The sequence below is a fragment of the Poecilia reticulata genome, linkage group LG17, assembly GCF_000633615.1.
Source record: "Poecilia reticulata strain Guanapo linkage group LG17, Guppy_female_1.0+MT, whole genome shotgun sequence".
NCBI lineage: Eukaryota > Metazoa > Chordata > Actinopteri > Cyprinodontiformes > Poeciliidae > Poecilia > Poecilia reticulata.
The window spans coordinates 12,768,082-12,787,749 of NC_024347.1; the positions used below are offsets into that span (position 1 = coordinate 12,768,082).

General features: G+C 39.4%; 1 protein-coding gene across 1 annotated transcript in view; it reads left to right on the top strand.

The window, feature by feature from the left end:
• Positions 1 to 1,627: 1,627 nt before the first annotated feature.
• The window catches only part of LOC103479352 (neurocan core protein-like), a 48,683-nt gene continuing 30,642 nt past the window's right edge, over positions 1,628 to 19,668 (top strand). Inside the window, exons 1-2 of the mRNA XM_008433722.2 lie at positions 1,628 to 1,888; positions 15,091 to 15,173. Of these exons, the coding sequence (XP_008431944.1) occupies positions 1,830 to 1,888; positions 15,091 to 15,173 (142 nt within the window). The 5' untranslated portion in view covers positions 1,628 to 1,829. The remainder of the gene's footprint in view (positions 1,889 to 15,090; positions 15,174 to 19,668) is intronic.

Sequence of the window (19,668 nt, forward strand, 5' to 3'; positions counted from 1 at the left end):
GTTGATAAGCACCAGATTAAAAAATATATAATTGATCTGTCAGTTGTGCACTGAACAGGTTTTCTGTTGCTTTTAGGCATGTACCGTCAGCGGAGAGCTGACATCTTGAGTAGCAGAATATCAATTTCAATTTCTCAGTTTCAGTAGCTTGAAGGGTGGCAGAAGGAGAGACTTGCTCAAGGCGCAATTCAGGCGCAAACTGCCACGGGGCAACCAATCGGATTTCAACACAAAGTTCAAATTTGATTGGCTAAAGACTGACTTTAATGAATTACCAGAGGGTAAAACTGTATTTATACCAATGTTTTAGATATCTTACTGCTCCAACACACTTGATTCAACTGACTGAATTACTTCCTCAGCGTGTCATCAGGTTCTGCAGGACTCTTTTTTTAACATCTGAAGCAAACAGGCTCTTGGGGATTGAAGTTGCACCCTCAGCCCCTCCTCATTGATAGATTACCGTTTGTGCATGAGGTGGCATTGTGAAGCCAGATATAAATCAAAATGAAGGAAAACAAAGAAAATGCACAGTTAAATTATTTTTAAGTAAAAATCCAAAAAGTGTGGTGTGAATTTGTATTCACCCATTTTACTCTGATACTCCAAAATGAAATCTTGCTCTTGCAGTAGCCTATTTGAACTCTACGAACGACTTAAATCCATTAATTTAGATGTAAAATTTACTGGGAAAGGAAGTAAGAGAGTTGTCTTTAAAATAAATGTTCTTCCAGAGAACAGGGAGATTTAAATGTGGCAAAAAAGACAAAAGAATGTTATATGGATATTTAAATGAATAAAGACATGTTAGACGTTATATCAACTCATGTTTTTCTCTGTTAAATTTACGTTCCTAAAAATATATTTTTTTCCATATAATGTTGTAAAGATATAATATGTAAAGAGGGGCACTGGGCACTCCTGCGCCCCCCTGTTTCATGCCCCTGRGTTTTCCGAATCTGTAGTAGTTTAAATCAACAGGCAACATGTTGCAGAGGAAGTAYCAACATCACATGTCCAGCCACCCGCAGAGCTAACACTTGTGATTATAAACCACCTCATGTCTCCCCAAACCAACTTTTTATTAGTTCCCGAATAATCGTGAAATACAGGGACGCCACATAAAGCGAGCAAACGACGGGGGGGAAGATTGATTCTGTGGTGCCGAGAGGACATTCATCCCTCCTCATCGACGAGAGCCCCTCTGTAAACAAACCCCGGCATGTACAAATCGCCAGCGGAGGGGAAGAACACACCGGGTCACCTTGACAAATGAGCTGTATTGTCTGTGAATATGAGAGACCTCCCGTCGGCCAATAAAAGCCAATTCTGTTTCCATTTACCACTTCAGTCTGGAGAAGTCCAAGTGTTGTCTTCCTCCTGCTGCCTGTCAGCACGCCCCACCGCTGGCTGTGTGTCAGCGACACAAAGCGAGACAAGGTTAACAAGGAAGTGGTACATTAGAGAGGAGCTGGAGCTCAGGCGATATGTATGCATGTGAGGGGGTGACACRGGGACGGGGAGGTGGAGCCTCCGCATCCAGGGATAAGGCAAAGGAAGGGCCAGAATGCATCTTCTTCCTGTCCACGCGCGTTAATGAGAGCGTGTAGCAATTAGAGAATTAGCTTCGACGGGAACCTGGCGTGGGCGCAGCAGCTTGCATGTGTGATAAATTAAGTTTGCAGATGAGTGCGCGGGAGCAGACGCATCAGAGAGCACAGTTGAAAAGGARGAAGAAGAAGAAGAAAGCTCTGATTCTAAAATAGAGTACCAGCCGTGCGTCATGTTGCTGCTCACTTTGCATCTTTTCGCCCTCGGTTTACTGCATCATGTCTGACTCTGCAACCGCCTGGAGTCAGTTTGGAGCAGTGAGTGGATCGTGGAAGAGGTTCGTCAAATCCTTTGAGACGCTGCAGAGCTGCTAGTCAATCATTTATCACGAGGAACTTAAATGACTTCTTTCGATCATTTTTCAAGCAGACGGAAAGAAATGTACTTTTATTTGTTGTCCAATTTGCTGGTTGGTTTTGAAAATAAACATAGTCAGTTTTTTTTCTCTAGAAAAGCTAGAGAAGTTCACTGAAATTATGCTGTTTATTCTGCAGGTTATAAATTCAAACCTTTATGTTAATTGAGCACATAAAACATTCAACATCTTTATCTTTTTGGGAACATTCAGTTCAGCTTTTTAAAAAGGCTGGTAGTGAATTATTTTGTAAATTAAAAGGGAATATATGAACATGCTTTCATATTCAAAGATAACTGATAACGCCATCTAATATTGATTTTCTGAATACAATAAAAGGGGATTGGCTTTTTTTTGGTAGAGGATCTACAATCTCTGTAATCCATTGTTGACGTTTGTTTACCCATGTGGGCAATTTTAGATTCTTTCTTAGCTTGAATTAAAGGATTTCAAAGATTGTTTGGAAACCATGCAATTAAAAATCCTCGTTAAGTCTGAACAACAAATGCTTTGAGGTAGCTGATAAAATTACTAAACAAGGAATGAAGTATGACGCATTGAGTCRATCACAGGGAATTTTTATTTTATAAATAAATGCAGGAGGAAGTGCTGTGCTCTGATGTGTGTCTTCATGATGGCGCCTAGAGCAAGAGAGTCAGAACTCATAAATATGTTAAATTTGTTTGGTTTTGAAAATGTTGAAATGACCCAAAGTCATTTTTAAAAGTGTTCAGAAACAGATTGTTGTGAACTATTGTTGTCCAATGACCTGGAAACATTCCAGGTTAATAAATCAAACGCCTTTTTACAGGAAAATGTGTGCATCTCTTTCACAGCGGTGATTTACTTACTGTTCTGGTTAATGACCTGCATGTGCTCTGGAGCGATACTATGACAACCAATCATTTTGTACGCTATGGCAACCCGGAGGAGATAACATTGAACTGTTCAGCATCAAACTGCAAAGCATATGTCCAAGTCAAGTTAAAATTTCTTTGCTACGTCTTTGTAAGTGGGTGTGGTAAGGCAGAGGAATAGAGGACTCAARTTCATTCAAAAACTCAACACAGTGGCATATTATCAGTAATCCTTTAATACAGTCCAAGGTCAGTTCACAAAAACCCAATCCAAGCAGAGTTATCCAAAAAACAGTAGGTCCCAAAAGCAAGCTGGGTCAAAATAGCTGGAAGACAGAATTAGGATTATGACTGAAACACATGATACGAGGGACAAAGATGAGCTGACAAGCTGCTCGGGGCCAGGTRTAAACAGATAGAAAAAGCATTTTTATTATTTTATATGCAGATGTACCAAGGTGAGGCCAGAGGAGTGAAAACCTCAATTATAAATGTGTCCCCTAGGCCACAGAGGCATACCATAGTGGACCCTTGATATTCAGCTCTGCTCACAAAAAGCTAAAATCCACTAATAATCCCTCTAAAAACAATTTTAACGGCTTATTTTAATAGTTCAAACAACAAATACATCTTAATATGCATGAATACACACAGTGGAGACAACCTACTGTCGTGCGGTCTTCCTCATCTCCTTCCAATCAGGAAGATAAACGCAGCTCCTGGATTGGTTGCTCTGTAAAAACCAACCATTGATATGTCAAGCAGCATTGCGCCTACATAATTCAGCTTCCCAAGCTGCATTACTTTTGGATATTTTAGATATGCTCTATGAAATCCATGAACAGATCGGTTTTGCAGAATGATTTGGATTTGCGTTCCGCAGAAAAATCAGCAAATAGGTGGAGTTTAAAAAAAAAATAAAAATTTTACTACGACAGGATAGCAGATGTCTTTATAAGCTGTACATGTATTAATTTATTCACGTTTGCTGTAAGAAATATATTTTAAATATATCAGTGGCTAATTATCCTGCCTGTCTGCAGCTGACATAAACATGAGAACAGCATGTAAGCAATGAAGCTGAGGTCATGTTATCCTGAGATTGTCCCKTTTGACTAACCCCAGTAAAAACTCACTGAAAACACTGCTGTAAACGACTGAGCGCATAGAGATCATCTAATGTAAACTGGAGAACAATTTGAGCTGACTCAGTATTTCAAAGTAAAAAAAAAAATGAAGTAAAGGAAATAAAAGTAGTCATTTTTGTTTATTAAAAAACTAGAAAGTTTTACAAAGTAGATCATAAACAAGTAGATTATTCAGCTCTAGATTAAGAACTTTGTTGAGGTTGTATTTTCTCTACACGCCAAAAGTAATACTCRGCTTTAGTTTGATATTCTCTCTGGTAAGGAGGTGCTCATACTAATATGTCACTTATGTGACTATAGCTTGAATTCCTGCCCTAATACAGCGCTAATAGCTAATAGAATGAGGCTATATAAATGCAAATGAGCACCAGCTCTCACTTATGGCGGGCCAACTTCTGATCAAAATAAGCTTCACCTCTGAGCAAACCACATGCTCAACGCAATATAAGCACGCCACCTTTAAGGAGAATTTATTTCATTTACTCGATTTACTGTYGAGGTTTTCACCGTGGAACCAACTGAGAAGCAGACTGAACTGAAGTGGGAATTGTATCATCTGTTTTTAGTTTGTGCTTCGCTCGCCGTGATGTGCTTTAAACTAGCAGTACCTTCCCAGTCACTGGAGCCAAAAAGGATCCCTGGTTCAGCACTGGACAGCTCCCAAATATTACATTCCTGTAATCAAGCTGCCAAACGTTGTGAAACAGGGGAACGAGTGATTAGTCTGTGTGTCCTAGCTGCCGGATGGGGACTTAGTCTCACACTCTGCCTCTCTCTCTCACGCGGAGGAGCGAGTCCCTCGTTCAGACCTAGTGCCCTCACGCCAAAGCCCACCGGGGATTGGACGCACCGATCCATCAGTCAACTTCAGTCTTAAGACGGGGTGGGGCCGAAGCGGGCCACCAGGCCAATCATTAGATGCATAGATGAGGCCACATCTGAACACACAAAGACTGAATCCCCCCCTCCCCCTTTTGTCTTTGGACCTGCCTGMGGCTCTCCTTGAAGGTTTGGGAGAAGAAAAATGTTTGGCTTCACAGTTGGATAAGAAAAGAGTTCCTCCAGGCTGCATCAAATCAGCCTCTGCAACACGGGGATTAGGAAAATGACTCACCTTCTGCATGCTCAGCAGCCGCCGCCTCTATGTTTTTTAATGTCATCCGATTTGAAGCAACTCCTTTCAGCAGGTTTTAGCTGTTATTGTTGGGTGCTGATGTATGGAGGAGCAGATGCTCCAGCTCCTGGAGATAAACACTTGAAGGGCAGAGCTTGCTTTCTTTTTCTGTGCATTCGTCTTTTGTATTCGGGCAGAGTCAGACCGTCATTAAGGATGTGGAGTTCTTGGACGATGTCCCACCGTCCTGTCCACATTTGTCTCCGTCGTTCATTTTTTTTTTTTTTTTTATTGATCCGCTGTTTTCTTTTTGGGGCAGAAATGTGAGCTCCCTTTGGCCATCTCTTCTGATTCAGAGAAATAGATGGCGTAAACCCCCAGAGCTAATGCATTCAGTGATGGCTGCGCCTCTTGCACCTGATCCCACATTGACATTGTTTACTCAGGACGCTAACCTTTGACCCCCTCGCCTCCCCAACTGAATTAGCTACATTACACACATTTTCTGTGCTTAAATTAGCACAAAAAAAACTAAAATCATTCAAAAGCAAACTTTATAAATGCATTAGTTCATGTATTCACACTCAGGTTTCTCCATTTGCAGCAGTGAGTAAAAACAAATGTTTGTGAGGTGAAATCCAATTGATCTCTGCTTTGAAAAGTTGCAGTAGAGGCTTTTTTTTGTCATTTGGAAATACAGTACCAAAAACAAACACCAACACGTTTCACTGTAGACACGATGCAGAGCAGGGGACAGAAATGTCGTCTTGACCAGAGACAAGTTTTCAAACTGATTAATGATCTGTAGTCGGTGTACAGTTACTCAGATTCAGTTTTGGTGCTAAACGATTATATAAACAAAAAGGGGGTATTGATGACAGACATATTATTGATTCAGAAAAGTGGAAATGTTTGTGAATCTACAATGAAATGCAAAACAATCTGTAATCCGGTGTTTCTCTCTCTCTCTCACTCCATTTTTTTTTTACAGTGAAAGAACAGTAATGGCTCATGCAGTTTCCAGTCTGTCTGTGGGACACAATGTGCTAGTTTTCACTTAATCTATTGAAATTTTAACCAAATCATTAGATGCTTTGAATTAGTGAAAAAAATCACAAAGAAATTAGGAAAAATTTAATTTTGTTTGAGGTTAAGGTTCATGATTTCAACATTGACCATTAATCATCATAATTAAGCTTTTCATTCATTCATTCATTCATTCATTCATTCATTCATTCATTCATTCATTCATTCATTCATTCAAGTGGACAACACATGGCCTATAAATGTGCCTTGCAGCTTGCAGCTTATTTGCAGACCCACTTCCTTGGATTTTTCTGCGAAATTATTTTCTGAGACAAAAAGCCCAATTCTCTATTGTCATTTTCAGTCTGATATTGTCACCTACTTAAAAAGGTAGAGAGGAATTGATTTCCTTTAAACAATCATATTAGACCAACAAATCCACTGGCTGCCGTTCCGAAAGCCTCCCCTGGTGCAGACAGGCTAATTAGGAGTCCTTCCACTGGATTCGTTGAATCCAGAAAATGTCATTTTTCTTCGGCTACAGTAGACAGGATCCTGTATCGATAGGAACACTTGAAAAGCCCCACTTAAATTTTCCTGACTCTAAAGACGACATCACGGTTTATATATCTATATCAATATTTAGACATCAGAGTTCAACGGTTTATTCATCCCATATGTTTTGACATATTTTTTTTCTTATTAATAAAATGTCTACAGTTAAAAATTGTTTGAAGTTGCTTGGATTTATGCATCACAGAAACAAGCTCTGCTTAATTCCACGGAGACGGCTCCATCGCGCCCACTGCTTTCCATTTTCTGTGGAACTTATGTGACAATTTTCCGTTCTCACACATTTACAGGCACACATTTAAATAATGTGACACCCACGTTTCCAAACCAAATGTATTTATATAGATTTTTTTTTATATCCTCCCTCCCCCAACAACCATACAAAGAGTCTTTAATAGTCAAACTTGCACTCAAATGGCCGGTGCCAGGAAGTGGGGGAAAAATGAGGCGATGGAGGAAGAAAGTAAGGGCGTTGGATATCATCTGTTGCAAGTCTGCTGAGTGTTGCTCCACATCAGKTTAGCAGCTACGCAGGATGGACCCAAACAGATGGCTAATGCCGGTTTTACTCAGKTGKTGTTGTTGYACATATTTTACCCCTGAGTAGCTACTGCATGTTTTCCAGCTGAATATTTAGCAAACAACAGTTGAGTTACTTTGGTGATTACACACAAATGAGGAAAATCTCCCCTGAACTTTTATAGGCAGGTTGAAAATTAGTTTAAAAACAACAGTTTTTTCTTCGGTGATTGGTGCTTTGTTGGTCCTCKCWTGTATTTTTGCAAAATCTGTGGCGYTGTGTTGTGTATCTTAGCTTAGAACATGGTGGAGGCTGCATCATGCTGTGTGGAAGYTRGTCARAGCAGATTGAGCTATGTTCAGGAAAACCTTTTAGAGGCAGTGATCAGTTGAGGCTGAGGAAAAGGTTCACCTTTTCACAGGATGATTACTAAATACGCAGGCAAAACTAGAATCCAATGGTAAAAACTAGCTCGTGTTAGAATTGCCTAGTCAAAGTCCAGACTTAAATCCAACCGAGAACCGGTGGGAAGACTTGAAAATGGATATTCAGAGAAGTTCTCGTTCTAGACTGAACTTGAGCTGTTGTGCAAAGACAACTAACCTTCACTTAACCGGGTAAGCTGACTAATGAGAATTAGTTCTCATTGACAAAAACAACTTTGCAAATTGTGAAAGCGAAATCGTATTTCAAAGTTAATCCTAATGAAACTGTCTTGGAGACCTTTAACAAAAAGACGGATTAAAAGCAGCTGAAACTGAACCAATAAGTCTTTGGATGTAGACAGTGGGATGAAGATACTTTGCATATTTTGCAGCTCCTTCCAAACTGAAATGAGAAATGTCCAGAGGAAGCCTGGGTTTTTGATCTGACTGTATGGGTGGAGTGGTTGAGACAAATCCCTCCCCCAATATTTGCAACTTCAACGAAAAGTGGTTCAACAAGACAGACTTAATAAGGCTGAATAGAGATGCAGTATGACACATCAAATCCCAATGAAATGCATTAAAGTTTTCAGCTGTAACGTGACAAAATGTGAAAGAGGTTTTTGCTTCTCGGTAGAAATTCAAGTCTAAATCAAGGCTGCAATCGGTGCTGAAATTACATCTTTTACTCAGCGGGCAAGAGATTTTCCCCCCGTTATCTCTTCTTGAACCTTTCAGCTAAATAATCTTCAAAATGAAACAAAATTGCCTCCTTCTCCCGGTTTCACTGCTCATACAATAAACCGGAGTTTACGCTGGCCTGTCAGCAGCCCGTTGAACAAGCCCTCATGTATAATCTTAAACTGGGGGGACTGGCATCTTGTCAGAGTTCTCCCTCCATCTGAACCCTGCATGAGTCATTAGCTGCTTTGAGAGTGATTAGTCACCATGCTGGCATACAGAGCACAAAGACGAGCTGTGGATCTGTGTTCATGSAGTGAATACCTGATTCAGCCGGGTTCACCTTGCTTCTGGTTCTTGGTTTTCTCTTTCATTTTTTCTTTTTTTTTTTGAAAGTGGAACAAAACAGACTGTGGTTTATATGGTCCTCTGGCTGGATTTTCCTCCAATATTCTTGGAACCTGTTGACAAAGCGTGTTTCTGTGAAAGCAAAAACACGAATTTCAGTCGACGTGCATAAATTACCCACTGCCTATTTTTTTTTCCCCGTACAAAAAAGCAAATTAATAACTTGGGGAGCTTGTGCAGGCGCCTTTTCTGAGGAGCTTTCATCATGGCAGCGTTATTATTTTTAAAATGTTGATAAGATGACCTTCCTTTCAGTCGTCTTCCTTCATCCTTCTCCCCTCACCACTTTGTCTGTCACTTATCTAGAGCTGCTATTCTGCTGCTCTCTGGAGGTAATAGTTTTGTGAGATATGATTAAAGAAGAAGGAGAGGGGAGGAATTGCCTTCTCCTGTCAGGTCCCTATAGGGGGGGGGGGAGAAAAAAAAAAGACTCTTTCCTGTAACTCCTGTGTCTGTTCCTGTTCTTTCAGCAGGTTTTACCAGAACTTTTTAATAGCAGTTAAAATTAATCTTGGTCTTTAGTGTTGTCATCATGCTCCTTACATGAAAGGATTAAAACCTCCTTTGAAAAACACTGCATTTGCTTTCTTTTTTTAACTTCTTTCACCATTTCTCTTAAGGGAAAACAGAGTTCTAAGTCTCCATAATTCATGTTCTGTCACATCTGAAGCAAGAGGATGAAAAGATGACTTAATAAAAAAGAATATTCTGGGTATTTTTAAACCTGAGATTTTTTTTAACAGATAAACAAGATGATTAGGAGAAAAACATGTGCCTGGKATTGCTCTGGTGCGGAGAAAAATGCTCTAAACGGCAAGTACAAAGATGACTGCAATTATTCAGAGAGGGCAATTCTCCATGTCAAATTTAAAGTGCTGGTTGTTGCTGGTGCACCACCCTGTTTTCAGGTGCACTTGCATAGGTCACCAAAGTAACTTCAAGCAGAATTACCTCTGCAACAAGGGTCTTTGGAAAAGCAATTTTCTCCATGAAAACGTGCTTTGGTGTAGGATTTCTCACCCTATCAGTGTTACTTGTAGTATTTGAAATGCTTGCTGCAAACCTGATGCTGCACAAAAAGCAACATGAAGACACAGACCTTACTATTAAGAGAAAATTATTATTAGGTATGATTGAGGCTTTCCTTGTTGGGTCACAGTCAGAGGTTGAACTGTGAGATTGAAATGTGTCCCTAAAGCGTTTTTGTGTGACTTTTTAGCTACACATCTGTCACTGTCAGAGCCACACAAATATAACCTGCAAATAAGCACACCCATTATCAAACAGCATACAACAGTAATATATTTATTCTTTTAATCCTATGTGTGTTTTGTAAATTACATGTAAAAGTTTCTAAAAAAAWTTTAATCATATACAAGAGTAACTTGGTATCACATTTTAATACTTTTTTTTTATCACCCCAAGACATCAAAATATTAGCTGAATTAATCAAAAAGTTGGTCAGGTTGCTTTCACTTGGAGCCTAAATATAAATATTCAGGAGGTGACCGAATTTTCATCAGTGCAAACAGAGAAGCTGCATAGTGTAACAATAAAATACTAATCACATTTACCTCTTGGCTTTACACACAAACATTTTTTTTACTGCGCCCTAAATCCTTTTTGCTCCAAGTAGCAACTCTTTTCTTCTTATTCCAAGTGCAAGACTTGGAAAAAATGCATGCTAATTATGAACAGACTCAATAAATATTTAACAAATAGTTAGAACTTTTTGTATGCAAATGATGTTATTGATGTGCTAATTTATGCATAAAGTGCAGTGCTATGCTAAATAAAGTGTTTTAACGGGCAAATCTGCTCATAAAGTGTTATCAAAATAAAAACAGTTCCAGTAACAAAAGATCTCTTCATTCATCATGAAAATTAAATCTTGATTCAGGATTGTGATTTTGCTCTCAAATGCACTTTAGTTATGCAGCAGGACGATCCAAAACACACCAGCAGGTCCATTTGTAGTAGCATGACTAATTTAAGTTTTCCCATTGGACCACATTGGTTTAGGAAATTAGATTACAATTTCTTACTCTTTTACTCAAGAGCCGACGTTCCTTTTAGCTGCTTTGTTCAGGGAAGCACTAAAGTCAGAGGGGGTGCACATGCTTCTTCTTTCCCCATACTTTGTCAAATTAGATTTTTTTTTWAAAACATTAAATGTCTGAAACCTCTTTCTGCCTGTTTTATGAAACTGCAGGAAACAAAGCGATTCTTGCCACAGAGCATTTACATCTCTGCGTGATCCGCTGACTGATGTGCTCCTATCAAAGCGCCATAACTCACAGAGACTCCCTACAATAAACCCAATGAAGAAACATTGTGTCTTGGATCATGCATCATTCAGGCCTCCAACATCAAAGTTTCCTGAGTTAAATAGAGAAATGAAAAATCCCCCAGATGGAGCAGCCTCTGGTGGCACCGAGTGTATGTATTTACAAACTGATTTGCATGTTCACTTACTCTCGAAAGAAGAGACATGTTGCTTTACTGATGTCAAATTGCGTTAATCATTTAGGACTCCAGGACTTTTACATTTTGAGATTTAGTTACGTGTAATGAATTCGTAAGTATGGACATGAGCTTTCAAGATTACTCAGTGTAATGGAAATATTTCCAGACGGAGAAAGTTTGAAATATTGGTATAATAAACAAACCTCCGGCTGGTCAAAGTGAACTAAGTAGCACTCTTTGCAGTTTTTCACATGCAAAACCTTTCACATCTCAAATSTTCCACATATTTCAATGTATTCACTTGTGATTTTGTTCAACAGACCGACAAAAAGTAGCACGTAATTTTTGAAGTAGAAGRAGGAAATACAAGGCTTTATAAGATTTTTTTTTTTTTTACAAAGAAAGATTTAAAAAAGTTCAACCTTACTGGGCTCATTGAATAGAATCGCATATCAATAGAAAATTCTCTAGAAAAACCTTTCCATAATTGATGGGAAGTGTTGCTCCAGTGGTATTTTGAAGTTTTTTCTTGGAGATGGCCTCCAGATCTTTAAGCTTTCAGATTGAAGTCAGGACTTATTTCATAAAATGAAAAGTTCTCTTTACCTGAGGTGATGCATAAATCGTTATCATCTCATCGCATGGCCTGAAAATGGAAAGAGCTGTYCAACTGTGTTGGAGTTCATTCATTTTTGTCTCTGTGCTCCACCAGGTCCRTTAACCAGTTTCAGGACCCGACCAGAACCCCTGAGAGTAAATTAGCTTGAGAAATAATGAGATTTGGTTATATATACAAACAGGCTTTAATGCTACAAAGCCATACATGTCATACAAATGGATCAGACACAGAGTTGCATTCACTGTCCAGCACTGGGCCACACTTAGCAAACCTAATGTATGAAACCAAGTGAGTCTAATCAGTTTCAGTCTGTTTACATCTGACTGTCAGCAGTCACACATAAACATGGTCATGTAAGCTGCAATGTGTGCGTGTAAGCAGTTAATAGTTGAGCTTAAATCTCTGGTAAATGTCACATTGTGGTCAATAAGTTTTAATTTTTTTTTTTTTGTGTGTGTCATACGAATGTTTTTATGAGTAGCTAACTCTAGCGCTTCAGACTCCTGCTGGCTTCACTCTATAGTTTTCCCACCGGCTGCAGCTTGAGAGGAGATGTGGGTCGAKGGGCTCCTGGTCGCGATGACCACGGGGGCCACTTGGTGTCCTGCTTTAACAAAGTGACAGTCATAATGCAGGCCTGCCAGCCCYGTCTGTTAGCTCCTTTTACATCTTTGTCACTCTGCTCGCTCGCTCGTACAATGAGCCTAGAATGCGTCCCATTCAGACGACATGACAAAAATGTGTCAGATGGACATTCACATTGAAGTCCACTGAAGCATTTTAGAAACTTCTGGCTCTTTTTTCTTCCTCTGAGACACAACTGTGCCTGAGAGTCTGAAAGGGAGGGAAATTTAGAAGAAGGCGTTCACAACATCTGATGTCTCGTCCCGAACAAAGGATGAGTCTGGTTTAGTATGCTGCTGGTGTGATTGCATCTCCAGTGGACTGTATGTTGTAAATGCCCTCTGGCAAATCTCTGAATGGTTGCTGTCTATGAGCATACAGTGGTGTACATAGAGCTAAACCTTTAGTAACGTCAGTGTGGAGAGCTGCTGGTGGGTCTCTGCCAGTCCTCGGCCCCCTCCGATACAATACTCYCCGGGTAAACTCCTTGGTGTCGCGACTCTCTCCAGGCTTTTAGAAATCACTTGTCAGCCACCCAACAGGATCTACCAATGGTTCAGGTCTTCTACATGCAAAGAGTCCAACGGTTCGCCCCCAATCTGTCATCATGAGGTCCCCAGAACCAGGATGCCCGYAGAGTGGCGCCGTACCCACATTCAGAGGGCTGAAATGGCTGCCCACTAATAACACCTGCACAACAAATTGTTGCCTAATGAAAGTGTAGTTTGGCAGAGAAACGCTCTCCTTTGACTCACACACTCCGGCTCTAGTTTCGAAGGTTTGACTAAACTTTCACATGGTCAGGAAAGAGAGCCACCATTATTCTTGCCGTTCCTGAGCTGAGCTGCTGTTGCATAATCGTCATTCAAAGCATGAGGGATGCTGTTGGCATGTGTTGCCGTTACCTTGGTGAATGCAAAGAGGCCCGTCTTGGATGAATTATTTAGTTTATGTAAGTGAAACTGAGACCRTCTAATCTAGATGCCTAAGTTTGGCTCTGACTAACGTGCGGTTCTTCTTGCAAACCTGCGCATTTATATGAAGGCACAAATGTGTCTGCAGGTCAATTAAGGATTTAAATTTGTTTGTGTTTCCTGATTTCACCTTAAAACAAACACCTGACCTGCGTTTTCTTCAGGTCTCGTGCTCCCGACTTCATCTCTGTTTCATGCCAGCCCCGTCTCAGGCATCTCTTCATTGAACTGTAAAGCTTCAGGCACCAAGCCAAATCCTCTGGCAAAGTCAGCAACTCATTTTTGATGCGTGGCAGGATTTCTTAGTGTTGTGTAGAAGAGATGCAGCAGCCTCGTTCTTTACTWCAGTAAGCCCTTCCTATGGATACCTACTAATTGGAAAAGTAAACAAATTGTTTAATTCTTAAACACAGCAGACGATTAAACAGCATTGTGTGCTTCGGATACTGAAGTTTCTATTTGTAGTTTTGATTTTACTGTCATGCAAATGAGAGAGGAGAACTTTGAAGAACACCTCTTTCCACCTCTTTGAGTGGATCAGTGAAAAAAACAACCTTTGTTCACATTTTCTCAAGACATTGCTGCTGTGTGCTGTACATCCTCTAGCACTCAGGATGTCTGGAACATCCTGAGTGCTAAAKCTTCTTGTTTGTGATTTGTCTGTAAATAGTAGTGATGGAATCCCACAAAACAGGCAAAATGTTTTCGAAACAAGATCATAGTTTTATTGGTAGACGGCTGAATCAATCAGCCTGACCCTCATTGAAGATGTATTTTGATTTGTAAAATTGTGAACTGAGTGTGAATAACCGGTTTTTTAGCCAGTTTTAGTAGCCTGATTACTGTCGGACTTGTAGAGGCAGGAAATCACTTAATTACAACTTGTAAAGGAAGTAGACTAAAAGGTCTTAAAAAGCAATGCACCACACCCCAACAGATGAGAAACAGAGTCATTAACATCTATCAGTCTGAAAAAAGATTCGAAAYCATTTCAGAGACTTTGGGCGACAAAGTCTGTAAGACTAGCATGTTTATCTGAAATAATTTCATTTCATGCTTGCATTAAAAGTTAGGATTTATAYGTACAGTTTGAGTTCCAGATTCACAGACRTCAGACTGAATCAGCACATTTGGCCTGATAASATGATTATTGTTGGGTGGCATGTACGTTTACATCCTGATGTCATATTCAGTTAATAAATWAACATCTAATGCAGTGCAGCGCCTGATTTATTTCCACAGCGATTTTGAGAAGATTGGCTTAGTAAAATGATAAAAGATGTATGTTTGTATTAATGTTATATATAAGTACTAAATATTTTTTATGATGAGGATAAAAATGAGGATATTAGTAATTTTAGTCATGTAAAATGACTAATAATTGACTTTTTTAAAAAACAAAGTTAAATGTCATTACATACTGAAATTGAGAAAGTTTTTATTCTGCTTTTGTATGAAAATGTAACTATTTCTGGGCTGAGACTCAAATGTTTCTGGATCCTAACAAATTGTGACGTCACAATTCGTTCAGAGCTCATATTGGTCTTGAAATAAAAACGAATTTTAATGGTGTGCATAGATATAAATATTTTCTTGCGAGTTACAACAGCACATGCGTTTTGTATTTGGGTGCAGTGCCTCTGATTCAGTTTTCCTTCCCATCCGTCTTGTTTTTCTTCTCTCTCTCAGCAGGTCCAGGATGGTGTTAAGTCGGACTGCAGCTGGGCATCAGATCTTTTTTGCTCTCATGCTGCTGCTCTCTTCAGGCTCTGGTGAGTCCTCAGTGTTTCCCCTCCATATTTTAGTCTCCTCATTGACAGGGTTGGATGTAAAAATTATGTCTGCACACAGCTGTTTGCGGTGATACCGATAGAAAAAGTGGGAGAGCTGGATCGGAATACAAAACAAGTGCTTTACACTACAAAATAAACACATTTTTTGCATTAATATGAACGGTGCGAGAGCTGACGTGCAGAGGATGTTGGCGAACAAGCTCGCAGGAATAAAGCTGGAGCGCCTCCAGAGCCATTTAGCCAAACATCTGCTCAGTCACAATTATGTTTGAACATTTCTGATTATGAAACAAAAGGCGGAAAATCTCAGAGCTGCAGGTTGCAGCTGGATTATTACAGGTTTGTTGTACCTCATGCAGCCCGCTGGCCGACAGCGGCGCAGATAWGTTCTTGGCTTTAATTACTTTCTCTGAAATTGGCATGCATCGTGCTCTTCAGCCTGGGATTGTTATTGAACTGCACCTGCATCTCTGATTTGCTAAATTTAATCATTACCCTCAACAGATAGTGGTTCTTCTCCACATTCAATCATGTTCTGTTTGTTTCTGTTGAAGGACAAAAGTGGACGGACCAGGCAATTGTTTTATGCAGCGAATTAAAGTAGAGGTTTCCAACCGGGACTTATGTTAACATTTGCAGCAGGAACTGATTACGGAAAAAAGAAAGGAAAGCACATGGAAATGACATTTGACAAACGAAAGCAGAATTTAAATGAAGAATGGATTTAATTCAATGCATTATTTTGTAAAATACACGTTTTCATGACATATTCTAGCTCGTCTGAAGTTTGTTGGTCTCAAAAAGCCGGTAGTGACAAAAGAAAGATTTACCAATATTTAAAATAAATGTCTAGAGGAGCACGTTGTTGAATGGGTTAATTGAGAGCAGGTGAATAACAGGATTAAGTTTAAAAAAAGCCAGTGCCTCTTGGATATAAAGCTCATGAGATTCAGTAATATGATCTGATTCGGCAAGTTAGGGAGCGRTTTTACACTAATATTCAAAATACAACCTAAAGAAAAATGAAAGTTGAAGGAAATGTTTGTGTGAAATCAAAAGAAATTACTGCATCCTCATCTTTTCAATTGATAGACACAACTGGGTTACAGTACAGGCTCCTGCTAGGCTTACGTGGGAAGATTACAAATGCATAACTAATATCTAGTCTGCTATTCATTTCAAAGCTAAGTCTAGTTCATCATGTTTGGCTTTTCCTAGCTGATSCAGATTTATTTTTTTATTATAAGGAGTAAGACACAGAAAAGAGAAAAATTGTGCTGCGGGTTGATGGAGGTCGTCTTTTGGTATCCAACAGAAAATAAAGAAATTAAAAGATTGTCCTTGATTTCTATTGGTCTCTCTCTAATTGTAATCACAATGCGAAGCTACGCTTGTGTCTTGGTTGTCTTGGTTTCTGCATTGTTTTTCCCCTGCATCATTCCTGCTTGTTACTGCGCCGGGGCTCTGTGTTTTTCTTTTCAGATTGTTATGATTACATGTGATTTAAAGGGAGGCAACAGGGCGTCGTCTGCTGACAGAGCGCCTCCCTGGGGGGTCAGCTTGTGAAAGCCCCAATCTAAATGCAGATGAAAACAACTCTGTGGGATTCAGTTTCTCTGTCTGTGATTTTCTGCAAGACTGTTTTTAAAAGTCATGTTAGCTTTTTTTTTTAATAAACATTGCTCTTTATGCTGCTAAAGTAGTTGGTTTAAGTTGGCTCTCATGACACAAAGATAAATTGTAAGTTGTTTTTTTTGTTGAAAAATTTTAAGAATAATGAAATATCTTCTGCAAGACTTTTTCTGTAGATTGTAGTTCTAGGACTGGATGGAGATGATATGGTTGGATTAGGGAGGGGGGAAAAAAGGAGCCAAATTTCATAGAATTACTCCAAAAAAGCTTAAAATTGTCCCAAAAAACATTGGCAGGCRCCCGTTACTATACCAACCTTACTCAGCAATTTAAAGTGTGCATACATAAAAGTGTTTCATGCAGACATCTGGGGTAGGAGTGAATGACTTTAAAATCTGTTTAGTCATGAGGATGCCGGTGAGCCATTATCTGACAGGTTAAYCTATGTCCCACATTGGCTCAAAACTAAAAAATAGGCTCTTTGATCTATGCTAATTTGCTTCGTACAGAGAGTACGGGCTCTCTGCTGTTGAGAAACGATTGCTTCATGGAGACGTCGGCAGTGTTGAGGTTTTAAGTTTTACCCAGTTGCTAACATTTGGGTAATTATTACGTACGTAACGCGCCGGTTCGACGCTAGGAGGCTGTTAATGTTAATTCAATATTTGGAAGTGTGACCAACACGGACTGAATGGCTTCGTTCACTTCCTCTGCCGCCATTACTAAAACGTCTTCTTCTTCTTCTTCTTGAAATGGGGTATATGCCGCGAGGGGTGGTGACGTATTTCCGTTTAAATTTATGCCACATAGATTGGTTCYGGGTCCTGCTTGCTCCTATTGTTTTTAGCCAAAGCTGCAAGAGCTCTACCATAAACAAGACGCAAAACTTAAAACATCTGCGAGCTACTGGTACAACAATCGAGTTTTGTGGTGTGCTGTTGTGTCCAGTAATTAGCCGGTACCATTCAGTGCTTAGTTTTTTCATTTTCCTGCTGATATCAAGGCGACAGCGGACTGTAGCCAARACTTAGCCACTACAGCTAACACCCGGTTTGTAGCTGCCTGCTATTTCAAAGCTTGAGGATGTTGAAGATCCAGCTTCAGAAATGGGAAGTCGGAGGTTAAAAGGGAGCTGTATGTGCTTCGTTCAGTGGAATAATTTGTTGGAGAAAAATAATGCCGGAGGAAATCCACTGCTACAGGAACAGGCTGAGAACAGAGGCAGCGATTCGGCACAAGGTAAGTCAATACGTGTGTTGATGTGTTTGTGTTATACGGAGTATAAAATTATTTTAAAGCAACTCCTTAGTTTTTGTTTATATGACAATTATATAAAATACATTTAACATGCAGTCGAAGCGACGAGCCCCTCCGATACCGAGCAGGTAATTTAAGAACAGCCGAGAGCAGCAAAGCTTCAGCCTGATCCAAACCACACAGGTAGTCAGTCAGATTAAGGTCCAAAACCTTCGCTTTACAGCCGTTTAAGTGGCACCGATCCACATAAAAAACCCACAGAACAAATAATACAAATCACGTATTTCCCGAATCCCCAAAATATAACATCTACCTTTGATGTTTCATAATTACTGAGAAAAGGCAGTAATTATGAAACATAATTACTGCCATAACATAATTCACTCTAACGTTCACTGACCACATTAGAGTGAATTTTTCCACTTGGCTGCGATAATCTGTTCTTGCGTTACAGAGACGTAATTTCTCTTTTTTCCTCTGAGATTCTGCTTAGAAAATGAGGTTATGAAGTTACATCCTCCTGCTGCTTTTTGTTTTTAAAATGGTAAATTTAGGTTTGCCTCAACTTTTATAAACTAATGCCTCTTATATAAATCATTTTTTGTATTATTGTTGGTACAGATATTAGGCGGACATTGTGCTTTGCCTGCTAGTAGTTTAAATTAATTTCAGCTGCACACTTTCAAAAGAGTACTCAGATTTTAACATGCATTTTCTAAGTAAATATTTTAGTTCACTCTTACTCAGTAACTTCACTGTTGTTACACCTCTGAAACATTATTTGCAGTTTCTTTCTGATACCAGAACTATTTCACTTAAACATTTCATTTCCTGAGATATTGTCAATTTATTTTTAAGCAAAACTTTCAAAAAGAGCTGAGTATTTATTCGTTTTTATTACGCTGTGCAGCTAAATATGAACGCTTATTAGTTTTTTTTTTTGTTTTTTTTTCAGGTTTGCATCGTAACAACCTCGTGATGTGTTTCTGAGCCGTTGTGCTGATTACATTTCCATTGGATCCAAGCACCTGGACCTGCTGACCAGCTGACGGCGTCCATCAGTCCACTGTCTGCCGGATCATCACAACGTGGACTAACTTTTTATTTACAGTACTTGGTTAAACTATGATCTTGAAACCGGAGCACCAGATATGCAAAAATCTACCTGCAGACTTTATTGGCTACCCTGACACTGCAGTCATCCTGGACGGGGCTGAGCCGGTCTTCATCTCCTCCAGAGTGACGAGTTTTCATCACCAGTAAACACAAACAAGTCTGATGTCTGATTAGCTGCTAGGAAGTACAGTATATTATAGTTCATTTTGCTATCCTGTTTGTACCTACAATAAAACTGAATCTCATTTGTAATACTCTACATTTCACAAACCTTTTTTTCCCCATTTCTCTGTGTTTATGTTATATCAAGTATTTGCATGTAGATCAGGAATTCAAGTGAGATGTTAAAATGAAACACTTTTAGGTAATATCAGCAAAGAAATGTGAATATTAAGTAATATGTAGTTAGTCATATAATTTAATATACTGAATAAAGCTGGATGATATGACTTAAAAGACATTTTTCATA